Below are 15,870 nucleotides of genomic sequence, written 5' to 3' on the forward strand. Positions count from 1 at the left end.
CAGATTTACTAAGTCGCTCTCCTTGAGTGTATAATGTCTCTTTCACAGTCTGCGTGACCCAGTAATAAGTGCGCAGAGAGCGCCTCTGCTGCGTGTCCAAGCACGGCGGCCGCCTGGAGCAAAGTCACTGGCGTGACTGCTGGAGGCGTGAGCTCTTCCCCAAATCAGTGTTTTTCACACTGAGGTCCTGGCATATTCATAGGCAGCTGTAAGAAATCATACAGAGAAACCCTGCCTACCCGCTACCCAGTTCCTTCCGATGGTATCATCTTGCAAACGTACAGGACGACATCAAGATCAGAATCTTGACATTGATTAGGGTCAGGACGCAAAGCTTCCAGCAGCCCAAGGATCTCTTCTGTTGCCTTACAGCCACGCCCACTCCCCTCCTCAGCCCCTGGTTGGCCACCAATTCGCTCTCCATTTCTATAATTTGAAGACTCTTTTTAAGGTAAAATTTACCAAGTGACTAGTTACACGGTGACTGAAGCAGCCAGAGCCAGAAAAATCGAATTCGGTCAACAGGTGAAAGGATTTTAGGTGTATTTTCTTTTTAAACAGCTGGGAGCCATTATGCTGAAAATGAAAGCACCTGGAAGCTAAGTGCAGGGTGTTACTTTAAAGATCAAACCAAAACCTCAGAATTTCAAGCTCAGGTTCAATATGGCCTTTCAAGTTGTTTAAGTTCAAAGTACAGAAGATAATTCTCAAGACCCATGTGAAAAACATAAAAAACAACAACAAAAAAAAGCCAAATGACAGAAGTCTCCATGAAAGCATTTTCATAGCATCAGAGAGCAACTGAATGGTCTTCTCAAGACCACGGTCAGATGGCTGACTTTACCACTGTCAGCATTTCCTTTGGAAAAGAAAACCAACATTTATCCCAACCACTAATAAGTATCCTGGATTCCAAAGGCTACTAAAAGTCCAAGTAAATAGTCACCTGTTACATCATCAGCAGGGTCAGAGTCTTCAGAAGCTGCACGAACTTTCTCTTTCCTATAACTGTCCACACATTGGCAGAAAGAGAAATTCCTAACGTCACGTACCTAAGGAATTTTACGCCTCACTTAACGGTGATCCAATCTGAGAACTGCATCGTTAAGTGATTTTGTCGTCGTGTGAACACAGTGAGCGTGCATAGACCTAGATGCTTAGAGCCTACTACACTCCTAGGCTATGTGGTCTAGCCTATTGCTCTAAGTCTATACGTCATGTTACTGTAAAGAATCTGGTAGGTCAGATGTGTAAAAACTAGAAATGTCTAAGTAGTAATAGCAAATGATTCCACAGTAGAACACAATTCGTTCACATCCTCTACATAGGGTATGTCATGGCGAAATTCCACCGAAGATAATAAAAGGTGTGATTCCTAAGGACAAAGTGATTCAAATCACTGACAACCGGCCTCGGCATGCATTTCCCTCAAGCAGGGACGCAGCACCGCCATGTTTCTTTCCTTTCCTAATTTTCTTTTCTTGTAATAAAATCACAGCTAAATTTATCTAGAGAGAGGCACAGAACCAATGGGAAACATAAAAAATAAATTTAGCCCTGGCCGGTGTGGCTCAGTGGACTGAGCGCCAGCCTGCATACCAAAGGGTCCTCAGTTTGATTCCCAGTCAGGGCACAGGCCTGGGTTGTGGGCCTGGTCCCCAGTAGGAGGCGCATGAGGGGCAACCACACATCAAGGTTTCTCTCCCTCCCTTTCTCCTTCCCTTCTCCTCTCCAAAAACTAAATAAAATCTTTAAAAAAATTAATGTACAAAGAAAACAATTTATTAAAATTTCCGTGTATTATGGTAACTATGATAACTTCATCCCCCTGCTCCTACAGAAATCAAGTTAACTAGGGAGGACTAAGTTGTTAGAATGCACGAAACAACCAAGGGCTGACAAACATCTATTTCCTCCCCCTGATATTTAAACGTCACCACTGAAAACGTAGGAAAGGAATTACTCGGAGGGTGTAAACATCACGAATCTGCTGAGTGCAGCGATGCGAGAGGACTCACTCACCGGGGCTTTCTACCCTCTTATAGTGGTAGGGGTTGATGCACACCTCCTTCTGCTTGGAGCCAAAGGGGAACTCGCAGCACTCCAGTGGCTTCAGTTCGTGGTGGCTCTGCAGGTCGGGCCAGCGCCACACACGGCAGTAAATGACGTGAGGCAGTCCCTTCCGGTGGGACACCTGCAGCCTGCCGTCCAGGGAGCGGGGAATGGTCACACAGTTACTGGGCTGCCCCGGGCAGCTCAAGGCCTTCTCCAGCTCCTCCATGGCCCCTTTCTTTTTCTTCAGTTTCTTCACCAGAGCGTCGACAGCTTTCTCTGCCCATTTTTCTTCCTCGTCGCCCTGTTTCCACCCAAGGAGCCTCTTCACGGCTGGACTTGTGAAGGAAAACAAACTCGTCACGTTCATGGCGCTGGCACTGGTTACACACGCCTTCCTGGAGTGTGTGGTAAAATAAAGGAGTCTCCCAATGCAAAAGGACAACGGAAGGGCTTTCCCTTTGTTTACATAGGATTCTCTTTAGCTTGAGTCTTGAGGGGCTGAAAAAGCAGAAATGACCATTCCTAGTATTTCAAGAAGTAACCCAAAGTCAGCACCTAGAAAAGAAAAAAGGGGGGAAATGTTTAAAATCATCTCTATCACAAAACTGTAATTTATTCAAGAGTTACTATGGGCCGAGTACAATTTTAAGTGCTTTTATGTATTTTAGTATGATAGGGACTGAACTATGTGCCCTGTAAATCTCATGTTGAAATCCTAACCCCTGAGGTCAATATATTTGGAAATGGAGCCTCTAAGGAAGTAATTAAGGTTAAATGAGGTCATGAGGGTGGGGCCATAATCTGATAGGATTGGTGGCTTCAAGAAGAAGAAGGGAGAGATCTCTTTTTCTCTCCCCAAGGGCTGAGAAGAGGCCACAAAAGGCCACAGAGAGAAGGTAGCCATCAGCGAACCCAGAAGAGAAAACCTGAAACCAAACTGTCTGGAACCTTGATCTTGGACTTCCTAGCTTCCAGAACAGTGACAAATAAATTTCTGTCATTTAAACCACATGATCTATGGTGCAGTAATTCCTCACTTAACATTTTCACTAGGTTCTACAACTTTAAAGCAAAACAATGTATAGGGAATCCAATTCTACCTTAGGCTAACTGATATAAACAAGAGTTCCTATGGCATTTCATCAATGTCATAACGAAACATTGAACAAAACATCATTATTCAAGGACCTGCTGTATAATGTCATGGCAGCCCAAGCAGACTAATACACAGTATTAAATCCCTTCCTTTTAGCTAAGTAATACAAGTAATGTCACTTTACAGGTAAATAAACTGAGACACAGTTTCAAAAGTATGCTACTGTTTAAATGAGTTCTGAGATAGAAGCAATAGACACCTTAGCACAAAAAAAGTTCAAGTTCTCACCAGATATTATGTTTTCTATGTAGATTCATTTATAGCACTAAACATGTATTTTAAGACACACTTCAGTCAACAAAAACTGACAGCAACAGGAAAAAAATAAAAATGTTTTTAGTTTGTTCCTCAAGTATTCCTTATGCTAAAAGTAGAGGTAGTTACGTTTCCACCACATAAACGTACCAACATTTTCATTCAGTGAACAAGCTTACAAGTAAGGTAAGAAGTTCATTTTGCACTTTTTCAAAGTTACTTTTCACAGACATGAACGAAGTGATGCACATGAACACATACTTTACTAAATCCTTTAGTCATGTTGTCTCCTGTAAACCTTCTAGTTACCCTTCACCAGATGCAAAAACGAAAGGTGAGAAAGATTAAAACAGGATACCATTACACAAACTCCAGCTAAGATGCAGTAGCATGTAGCAAACCAACCTCCTCCTAAAAATAACTATAAAGGCTGAATAAAATACAAACAAACTGGGGGTAGGGGGGTGGGGGTGGGGGCGGGAAAGCCTAGCATTTTAAAGACACTAAAGGGCAACCGAGGTACTTGGGACAAGAGGGGCCAAGATAATGGACAGAAGGAAAAAGCAATGAAGTGAGCTGAACATTATCACAGCTTTTCTTCTCAAGGCATTTGCAAAGCCTAGGTTCTGAGCAGCAAGAGGCCTAGTGGCCATGCCGACAGAGGCTCAGGAACCAAGCAGAGATCTCAGCAGATTCATAAAAAATGCAGTCAAGGGCCTGGTGAGATGGAGGTCCTGGTCCATACGCTAGACTTTCAGTTCAGACCCATGTAGGCAAAAGTGATGACATGGACCAGTTTTTATACTGAGTAACAGCCTCGAATCATCTTAATAATAAACTGGATTCAAGGTGATGGCAGGAGAGGAGACAAAACTGACTGAGGCATGTTTGTAGATACTGGCCAAGGCTTTTCCAAAACTGGCAGCAGACATCTAGCCACAGATTCATGAAGCCCTATAAATGCCAAGAAGGATATATATAGAGAAACCTACAAGTTTTTCAAAGACATTCTTCTCCAGTAAGTACAATAAGGCTGACAGCCGACATTTTGACAAAAAGAACAGAAACAAGAAGACAATGAAATAATATGTTAGCATGCCAAATGTAAATAAATAGCTGGTAACTTAGAAGCCTATACTTAGTGGAAAAATCATACAAAGAAATTACTGTGAAGTAAAGATGCTTTCCAACAAACAAAATCTGAGAAAACTGGCTTCCAGCAGAAATTCATCAGGCAGAAGGAAAAAGGTCCTCCAAAGAAGAAAAGAACTGCGAAAAAGAATGAGAGTGAAGAGTTCCAGAAGGGTAAATACGGGGAAGTCTAAATGAATACTGACTTTACAAAACAATAATAGGAATCTCTTTGGTGTTTAAAAATACAATTAAAATGCATGACACAAAAAAACAACAATAAAAAAACAAAGAACAGAAAGGGTGAATGAAGTTGGTGTTCTAAGGTCCCTGTATGACCCAGGCTATGGTAAGAATTAAATCATTATTATTGATCTAAGTTTTGAAGTCATGCCATCATAAAGCGACCACTGAAACAATACTTTAAAAGCTATTGAGATAATAGGTGGTTAAAATATGGAATTATTTTTAAAAATATTACTAATACAAAAATATAAGGGGGAAAAAGGAGTAAATAATGGATGGGAAAAATTAAGAACAATACAATTTAGACCTAATCTCCAAAGGATCAGGGATTACTTAAATGTAAACAGATTAAATATATAAGTTAAATATGGGGAGCACCACCTAACTGCAGTGTACTCCCCAAAGACACAGATTAAATGCAAGGACAGAGAAGGGTTAATAGAAAAAAGGATGGGAAAAGATACCTATTGTATTCTAATCAAAAAGCTATCCAATCTGACAAAACAGACATTAAAATAAGAATTATCACCAGAGGTAAAAGAGTAACATTTCATAATGTTTAAAGAGTTGATTCACCATGAATGTATTACAATCCCCATCATGAAGATCAAACTTTTATGCACATCATAAGTCTCAAAATATATAAAACAGAAATTGACAAAGTAACAAAGAGAGAAACCCACAATCTAGTGGGAAATTTACACAATAACTGATAACAAGCAAACAAAAATCAAGATATGGAAGATTAATGACATGTTGAAAAACTTGATCCAATTCATGTACATATATCACTGTACCCAACACATGTAGAATGCATAGCATAATACTTTCAAATACACATGGAAGATCTACCCCAAATGACCATGTAATGATCCATAAAACAAATCTCTATATGTAGCAAAACCATGCAGAATGTGTCCTTTGATCAAAGTATAACTAAGAAATCACTAACAAAAATTCTGTTATTAAAAATTATACTTTTAAATAACCCATGAACTAAAGAAGAAACCACAGTCGAAATTAGAAAACCTTTTTAGCTTAACAATTATAAAAATATGACAAATCAAAACTTGTAGGATGTGGCTCAAGCAATGCTTAAAGGGAGGTGTGTACTCTTAAATGTGTACATTAGAAAAGGGGGAAAACCCCTGAGAACTAATGTTCTACGTATCCACCACAAGAAAAAAAAAAGTAAATTAATTCCAAAGAAAGTAGAAGAAAATGACAGCAGAAATTAAAAAAAAAAAAAAAAAAGCACATTAGAGAAATCCTATAAAAATCAAAGTTGGTTCTTTGAAAATACTAAAAGAACTGGATAAACCTCTAGGAAAACTAGCTAAGGAAAGAGAAAGCACAGACTACAAATAAAAGAGAGAAATTAGTGAACCTCAGAAGTTAAAAGAGATAATGATAATGAACAGCTGTCACAGCAAATTGTGCACGTCTATTCCTGCTCTGTGGTCACTGACACATCTTTCATGATAAGAAAATAAGGAATTCGATCTTCTCTCTTCGTATCTTTGGAGTCCAGCACTGAACCTGGCACACAGCAGATTCTCAGTAAATGTTTAATGAATAATTTAAGTTCCCTGAAGAAATTAGGAGGCCAAGTGTGGGGCTTCAACTTTATTCAATACTGAGTATGAATATTATTAAATATAAATATTATTCGGTAAGCTGTGTAGGGAATCAGTTGTTTCCTTTTTTTAGAGTAAAGAGTTTTACCCAAATTTATCAGTTCCTTTCAAGCTGGTATTATTTTCATTTAACAGAAAAGGAAACAGGAAACAAAATTATGCTAGTATCTAAAAGTCACGCTTGGTCAGCATGTACCTACTGAAATGGTCATTTACTAAAGGTTAGTTTTGCAAAAGAACAAGAAAGACGACTTCTATCTAGTCCTCCAGTCACAGTTCATGAAGGGAATGTATTTCTCCTTATTCTATCTGTCATTTCCTTTTATTCCAAACACTGCTTTTTTTAAAAAACATTTTAGTCAATGATTTTCAACAGAGGGGATGAGTGTGCACCAAAATCACGCAGGGCTACTTCAAACCCCAATCACTGACGTGTTCGTTATACTAATAAGTGCGCGGAGGGGCAGGGAGAGCTTGAGAACCAGCACTTCAGACGCACGTCCCCACTCTGCGCACTGGCAGTCACCGACCACCGCGGTCCTGAGCGCCGCTCAGGGCCCAGCCCCGGGCGGCACAGGGTCCCCTGCGTGCGGGGCTCCGTTCTCCTGCAAGCGCCAGTGTGTAGCAGCAACACTCTGTGATAAAAGCTCTACAACGGCTCTAAGTAACATATAGAAGCAGAAAAAGAGACAAATTAATTCCCGGGACTTCAGGAAGTTCTCTCCACGAGGACCTATCTATCAGGCAGGCCTGAAAGGATGCGTAGAATTTTGTGAAACAATAGAGCTCACATTCCGAGTAACCATCGCCTGACAGCCTGTTCCAAGCAATTCCCATCTGGTGACTAGTTTAACCTTTGCAGCAAACCCTCCGATGGGAACATTACCATGTTTTCTTTATTTTACAGGTAAGTAAAGCGAGGTGCAGGGAAGCTGAATAACCTGCTCCGAGTTTACCTGCACAGCTGCAGGCGGAGCCCATGCTTCCTGGCTCTAGAGCCTCAAGGCTTTATTTGCACCACTTTTCTAAACTGCTCGTTTTGACAGACAGGTTCAAGGTGGTGGAAGCCAACACAAGGCCGGTAAGAAGGGCAGGCAAGCCCGTGAAGGGCAGCGATACAGCTTGTCCGGCAGACAGGTGGAGGGTCTTAAACCAGAACATCGACATGATTAGATCTATTGCAGGAAGACAGCTAAGGTGATATCCTCAATACAGGAGGTCTCCTCACACAGAGAACAGAAAATAAAAGCAAAAGATACATCTTGTTAAAAAAAAAGTTGTGCTGGGGCCAGGTAAGCCATGATTGTCTTGATGCCACTCACAAAAATTACCGTGACAAGAACACAAACTTCTGTACACAAATGTGCACAGGTAAAACAAAGTGCAAGATGATCACTAATTTCTGCTTACTGAGTTAAGCTTTTTTTTTTTAACATACAGTCAAATAATTCATCTACCTCCCCTTAAGAATTCAAATGAGTCCATGATACTATGGCCTTGGCAAGACAGCTCATTTTTTTCCTGCCCCTTTTTGTACTTCCTGCTTTAGTTTATGTCAAAAGTTAAGTGGCCTTATCAGTTTAAAGTGCAAAATAAAAACATGAGTCAGCAAACAGAGATTTCCTTCCCTCTTCTCCAAATACAAACATTTCACACTGACAAAAAAAAGCATTCATCTAGTCAAGAAGCCTTAAAAATATTGAGATCTTTGTTCCAGAAACTTCACTTTTAGAAACTTGCTCTTAGGAAATATCCCAAACTAGAAAAGGTAAAAAATTTTTGTACAAAGCTTTTCATCATTGTTTATTACAGGGAAAAACGTCTTAATAACTGGAAAATAGCTACATAAGCTATATAATGTAATCTCCTCAATAGACATATAACTGGTAAAAAGTATGTTTATAAAAACTACATAATAGCTTGGAAAAAACTTTAAGCAGAATGCAAAACTATATATATACACACACACACACATATATATATAAATATAATGGACAACTATGTAAAGGTAACAAAGTATAACAGGGGCTGTGTTTGGAAAGTTAGTGCTATCTCTTTCTCATACTTTTCCAAGCTTTCCAAACACTCTTGAATGAAAATCTTAACTTACATTTTTTTCAAAAAAGCGTCTGTATGTAATTTGCTAATTACAAAACAGTATAGCTCAATTTCATGAGCTCAAGACACACACAAACTCTCCTTGGCCTTCAGGCTGGATGTGCCCCCGCTGGGAAGGGTTTCTACGAGACCTGCCAGAATCCATGTGAGAAAAATATGCCTTTGCACTTGGATATTTAATTTTGTATCTTATGTGGTATTCCTTATTGTTAAAAGGAAGAAAGCAAAAAAGAAAAAAGAAAAAAATTAAAATACCTTTAACTGGTATGTAACGTGCTTTATATTTAAAGGAAGCCTAATTAGCCAACTGTACAACAATGGGTATTTTCTTCAGCGTGGCTCCATCTAGTAAAGAAGCATGTAATTATCCCACTGTGTGAATATCAACAAAATACACTCTCTGCCATTCACTGTCCTTCAGATTCCAATTTCCCACAGAAACTTTTAAAAGGAAACTATTCTAATTTGTATCTGAAGATCCATTTTTTTAAGAAGGGGGGGGCAGCCACCAAGTGTTACTGCCCAAGTCCCCTTAATAAAGGGATGAGAAGAAAAGGAGATGGACAATGACCCAATGCCCTCTGCAGCTTCAGCCCAGTGCCATTTTACAATTCTTGCACTGGCATGGAATTCAATGAGCGAGACAAAATAAATGATCCCATTAAATATTGAGGATAATTAAATTATTCAATAAACATAAAGTATAGGCTCCAAAAAGTGCCTGGGGGAAAAAAAATCAGACTCCTAGTACCTTAAAGAAAGTAACTGACAGAAGATAAATGACCTCTCTTCAATGAAGCAAGCAACTCACTTTTTAAAATTCACTTCTTGTTCTTTGGTTCATTACTCTATCTTACTTCGAATGGGAAAACATCAAAGCATAAAGATCAAAAGAATCAAGGAACTAAAATCACAGGTTTCACTTTGAAACTGGTTAAAGTTGGATGAGTTATTTAAGAAAAAAAAAAAAAGAGACCACTTTATAAAAATTATCTTTCTATAAAAATGTTTGGATTCTGCCCTGGCCAGTGGGTCTCAGTTGGTTGAAGGGTCCTCCTGTACACTGAAAGGCCACGGGTTCGGTTCCCAGTCAGGGCACATGCCCAGGCTGCAGGCTCAGTTTCCAGTGTGGGCACAGAGGAGCAGCAACCAATCGGTCTTTTTCTCTCACATTGATGTTTCTCTCCCTCCCTCCTCTCTCCCTCCCTTCCCCCCCGCCCCTCTAAAATCAATGAGCATGTCCTCAGGTGAGGATAAAAAAATGTTTGATCTTTTTTGGGTAGAAATAAGTATTTCCAAGTAAGTAAATAAACTGTGCCTATTTCCTGACTTACACAGCTAGCTTTCTTCTTCAACAGATGATCTTGTAAACAACAAGTAAGATTTAGGCTTCCAAAGAGAGCTACATCTGGGTTTCAGAGAAATCATGAGCAAACTGCATGGTTTTTGTAGTTCAGTATTTTCATATCACTGTCATGCCACAGTGAAGTGAAAGACCCCAGTTTGTGCTGTATAAAGTTAATGGTGGCAATATTAATTAGTATCATGAAAAGGTATCTGTCTTCTATCATAACATCTAATTTAGATAGGACTCAAGGCCTGATGAGAACTCTTGCCTCCTTTGAGATGCATAGCTAAATTAAAACATCAAAAAGGGCCCAAAAATGAACATGCCAGGGGATCTGTAATGTAATTTTTCATTACTCCAAAATGGACGATTTCTTTAAACTTACTTGATCTCATTTGGGTACCATGTCAACTGTATGTACTTCTGTGAAAAAATGAATAAAGGAAACACTCACTGAAAAGGCAGTTGAGAAGCAAAGCCGTGCAAGGGGGGGGGGGGGGGCTCTTGTGCACGTACCACTCATTCTCACTTAGTTTACATATCTCAGCAGGGAAAGACTTATGTTAAATACCCCAGAAAGAAGAAGGATGATTTTCTCCTTGCCCAGCAACAACTCAGCCAATGAGAAGCCGCCACAATCCCAAACTCTCACTCTCCTCCAATGAACTTCTGCTCAAAACCGCCCCTTCCAACTTCCTCCCTTCCTATATAAAAGCACCCTCCTCTCTTTGTTCCTGGGACTTGCTTTTAATTCACCATAGTTTGCTTGTTCTAGGCTGCAATTCCTCTGCTGTTCCTGAATGAACTCACTTGCTGCTTGATAGCCGCTGCTGTTTAATTTTTAAGGTTGACACCACCAAAAGCAGAATTGTTAAAACAGATCATGATTTGTAAAGGGGATAAAACAAAGATATCCTAAAAGTTCCTGACACATAAATATAATACGAATCACAGGAAACTAGACACTACGTTAAAAAAAGTGCTTAACAAATGAAGGTCTCAAAGAAAACCATTCCAGATAGTCAATGCCAGTAAATATTTTAAAACATAAAGAACAATCCAACATCAAACCAAGAATATCAATGAGTTTTACTGTAAGGGTAAAATGGAGAATTCACAAAATAGAGAGTGGGGGTCATAACCCTATTTGTTAGACCTAAATAAAATTAGACTACAGAATTAATCCCAAGTTCTGAAGAACTGGGAGCTTCCAAGCTTTTGATAAATCTGAAGCACCCAGTACGTAAAAGTGAACCAGACAATCCCACCCTCGCCTGGCAGGGTGGCTGAGGCAGAAGCCGCACGCACATTCCCGTTTCCAGACAGAGGAACAATCCTATCAGCGGCGCCCAAGAAAACCACTACAGTGGTCTCCCATCCCTGTCCGCTGGCACAGCAACCCCTGGTCAGCCGTGGCCTGAGAGTACTAAGTGGAAAATTCCAGACATAAACAATTCACATTGTAAGTTGTGCACTGCTCCGTGGCGCGTGATGAGATTTTGTGCCTTTCGGCTGCATCCTACCTGGAACGTGAATCATCCCTTTGCCTCTACGTTCTGCTCTCCCTGCCCATTAGTTGCTTAGTGGCCGTCTTCGTTTCCACATCTACCATAGAGGCATCGAAGTGTTTATGTTCAAGTCACCCTTATTTTACTTCACAATGACCCCAAGGCACACAAGGAGTGATGCTAGCAATCCGGATACGCCAGAGTTGGGGGAGGGGGGTGATGCTTCTTTTAAGTAAAAGGGTGAGTACAGTACAATCGCATATTTTGAGAGAGACCACATTCACATAACTTCTATTACAGTATATTGTCGTAACTGTTTTATTGCTGTTAATCTTACTATGCCAAGTTTATCCATTAAACTTTATCATGGGCATGTATGTAGTACAGGAAGAACACAGTATATATGCAGGGTTTGGTACTAACTGAGGTTTCAGGCATCCACGGGGGCGGGGGGGGGTCTTAGAATGTGCCCCCCAAGGATAACAGGGGACTACTACTGCATAATGACAGGCAGGGACAATATTCTGGAACAAGGAGAATACAACTTTAAGTGGTGCCAACTCTAAACAGTTCCTACTAAAAGCAGGAAAGACTTGTATATTGAATAAGTCCTTAAGGAAAATGATACATATTTATCTCCTCTTAGGGAAAACAGGAACAAAAAAGTTACAACTTGCTACACAAGTATAATGCCATTACAATGAATATAAACAGAGACAGGTTTTCTCTGGCTACAAGGTATCTGAGTCTCAGAAAACACCCCAAAGTACCAATGCTCTGTGATTTGCTTTCAATAAATAATCTGCTCAAATGTTTCTTTTCCCCAGTAATTCCTACTAGAAACTGACTGGGTTTTGAAATATTTGTATTGAAAACTGGTGGAGTGCCTCTGCATTTCTTTTTCCTCTTTTAAAAGAGCACTTAACCCTTGACTTTCAACATTTCTCAATTTCAGGTGGGTGAAATGTAGTCCAGAATAACCAAAGGTAGCCCACCAACAACCAAAACAAGGGGTGGGGGGATCCTAGAACAAGAAGAAAGTGATGATGGATAAAAATCTCTCTCCATTTGAAAGCACTTTTGAAACATACTTCACTACTTGGGAGTTGAGCTAAAGCTAAAAGGAACTCTACTTCGACAGAATCCTCATGAAAAGAAAACGTCTATAAACAAAATTCCTAGGCAAGAAAGCAATAGGAAGATCCACTGGAGGCCACGGAAGAATTCTGCCCGTCTCAAACCAAAGCGACAGCCAGTCCTGCCATCACCAGCGGTGAGGAGTCAAGTTTCACCTTACGGAGCCTCTTACCAACATTCTAAACATGTGATTGATAACACAATAGTTTTCAATTTTCTCATGAAATTTTTTTTCAGAGATTAATTTCCCAAATCTAGAGAAACTGGGGGTTGGAAGAGAGGACAAGCTCTTGAAAGCCTCTTGGTTAGTAATGCAATTAGGCAGGTACTACTACTGCCTTTGAAACACAGCAGTCTCTCAGGTGCAACTTAGGCAAGAGTTGCGCAGGGGTCTCTCAACAGTGTTAGGTCAATGGGAAGTGTAGGAATCGGGCGGGGGGGACTACCACGTAGCCTTTGAATTCTAGCTTACCACTTGTAAGTGCGTGGCAAGCTGTGGCACTGCAGTGATTTCAAAAATAGCGTTCCCTTGATGTAAGGGAAGCAAGGAATGTACAGATGTCACAATTACATGCATCTCCCAGGACAGAGCTGTATGCAGTTCACAGATTTAGTTGTGCCAAGTACGCTACTGAATAGAGCTTCATGGTGTTAGAAAATTCTTTAAGACAAGCGTTCGTTTGGGGCCTGCTTTGCATGCACAAGTCTGTCCTTCTATCCTGACAAACCTGGGCTGCTTGGAGGGAGACGGATGAGTTTTTCTTAGTCACAGAGATTCCACAAAGAATAGCTAGTGTCAATTCTGTTGTGTTTCATTAGGTAATTATTTGTTGAGTTAAGCAGACTGAAGGCACTTAAAGGTTTTCTTACTGTCCTCAACAACTTCAACAAACAAACTACGCTTCTCTCTACATCTCCTTGCCACTTCTTCTAAAAGTTGTACAACATTCCTTAATCCCACTTGATTCCCGGTTCTTAAAAATTCATGCTTGTAATGGAAAACTGTCCTTCAGCATGCGGTGGCCTTTCAAGACAGCCTCGTCCCAATGACCTCACCCTGATAAACTTTTGAGTCACTTCAACTCAAAACTTGTACTGAGTCATTGCCCTGGAAGTGCATTCCTCAAACACAGGATCCCGAAGACCAGAGGCATTTGAAGTTTTAATTTTATTGACTACAACAGGGGAAAAGTCTACAGCAGCTGTCTCCTAGAAAAAAACAACTTTCTTTGCGTCATTATTACATAGAATAGCAATTTTACAGATTGCAAAGTGTGGTAAATTTCCATAAGTGGCCAGTTATAAATGATTCATCGTTAACACATGAATGAAATTAGTTTGCGCTATTACCTACGCAAGCATGCCACTATTTGTTTTTACAAACATCTTACTGACTCCTTACAGGAGAGTTCTTCAAGGTATGTATCTTTATCTCAACTTCATTAATAAACCTGAGGATCAGAGGTTAAACACCTTTCTTGAGACCATATTCTAGCAAGTAGTAGATCTACAATTTAAACCAGAACACATACTAACGTCTATTAATCAGGTTTAAAAAAAAATTCAAACATCAAATTCACAGATGAAAATGGAAGCAGCTAGAGGAGGAAAAAGCTACCCCTTTCATTTAAAAAAAAAAAAATCCTGCTCTATTTCATTTTTGGAACATTTTTCTCTTGCTCCATTGATCTCACAGGTGCTGTTTATGACAACGAAAATGCACATCTGTAGCACTGAGCTGACATGCACGAGGCAGGACAGCCTGAACCCTCTCCCTATATTTAGATCCTTCAGCTCAGGGCTTAATTGAATAATTTAATCTGGACCCTCTAAAAGGGAAACACATCCATATTCATCACAGGCATCAAAGGAAACATCTTTACAAGTTATATCCTTTTACAAACCAACATATGGTCTCACACCATTCTCCCAATTGTTGAACTCCTCCTCTGGGAAGAGCATGGAATTTTATTTCTTTTTATCACTTGAAAAAATCACTTCCCTCCTAATTCAGTGAAACTGGGTGGAGGCCACTTCCTCCACAGGTGAGAGAAATAAAACTTGTTGATCTGTCATTGTCAGGAACTTTAAAGTTAACCATTTATTTTATGTACTTTCAAAATGGAAACAAAAGGCAGGCTAAATCTGGAGTAAGAAATCGGGGCACATTCTCAGGGCTTTCAAAATAAAACCCCCCACAATTTTTTTGTCGTGTAAAGATGTTTCCAAATGAGAAAACAAGGGCCCTTCTTTTGGAACACTAGGCAGGTGTGGATGGCAACTTTCCACTTAGTAGCTGGGCTGTGAGCAAACACTTCTCTGAGCCTCAGTTTGCTTTTCTACAAAGGTCTGATTCCACTACCTACCCCACTGGGTTGTTATGAAGAGTAAATACAAACATGTGAAACTAATTTGAAGATTATAACATGCTAAAAAACATTTTATCAGAAGAGTAATTTCACAACTAAGAAAGCTAATTTTACTATTTTATATATACCCCCAAAAACGCACAAACCTCCTGTCCTAGTTTTATCTGTACAGTGAATTTCTAACTTTACTCTAAAAATAATAAAAAGAAAAGCCGATGAGCACCACAGTCATTCAATTCATTTGACAAGCACCTCTGTTGTGCCAGACCCTATTCTAAGCACTGGGAGACATAACATTGAACAAAAGAGACAGAACCAGTAATTTTTAGCCATGATCAGTGTGGCTCAGTTGGCTGGGCGTCGTCCTGCAAAGTGAAAGGTCGCTGGTTTGATTCCCGGTCAGGGCACATGCTTGGGTTGTGGGTTCCATCCTAGAATTCATGTTTCTCTCCCACTCTTTCTCCCTCCGTGACCCTCTAAAAACAAACAAAACCCTGGCAATTTTTAGAAAGTCCATGCTTTCAGGAGATCTACATTCCAGTGGTTATGGAAGGCCTCACTGAGAAGGTGATACTCGAATGCAAACCTGAAGAGGCAAGGGACTGAGCCCCACGGGTGTCTGGGGAAGCAGACTGCACAGGGAGCGGGGCAGGGCGGGGCAAGGCCCTGAGGGAGCAGTGTGGCGAGGTGCTCCCACAGCAAGGAGTCCACGCGGCAGGGGAGGGGCGAGGAGAGCGCCGTGGGAGACGAGGTCCGGGAGGTGAGGGGAGCAGACGGAGGCGTCCACGAGGACTTGTTAGCTTTTGCTCTAAGCTGAGCTGGGCACCACCGGGGAGATGTGAGTGGAAACGGAAGCCGTGAGCTGACAGTTTAACGGGACTCCCAGGGCTGGCTGGGCGGAGAAGGGGCG

At 40.6% G+C, this 15,870-nt stretch overlaps 1 protein-coding gene across 1 annotated transcript in view; it reads right to left on the minus strand.

Annotated features, from left to right (window-relative positions):
* Nucleotides 1–15,870, minus strand: part of SMAD1 (SMAD family member 1) — a 61,985-nt gene that overhangs the window by 32,200 nt on the left and 13,915 nt on the right. The window contains exon 2 of the mRNA XM_054562790.1: nucleotides 2,023–2,610. Within this exon, the coding sequence (XP_054418765.1) occupies nucleotides 2,023–2,422 (400 nt within the window). The 5' untranslated portion in view covers nucleotides 2,423–2,610. The remainder of the gene's footprint in view (nucleotides 1–2,022; nucleotides 2,611–15,870) is intronic.

This window comes from Pteronotus mesoamericanus, unplaced genomic scaffold (assembly GCF_021234165.1).
Source record: "Pteronotus mesoamericanus isolate MK-2021 breed Mesoamerican mustached bat unplaced genomic scaffold, CSHL_Meso_final contig_163, whole genome shotgun sequence".
NCBI classification, from domain to species: Eukaryota; Metazoa; Chordata; class Mammalia; order Chiroptera; family Mormoopidae; genus Pteronotus; species Pteronotus mesoamericanus.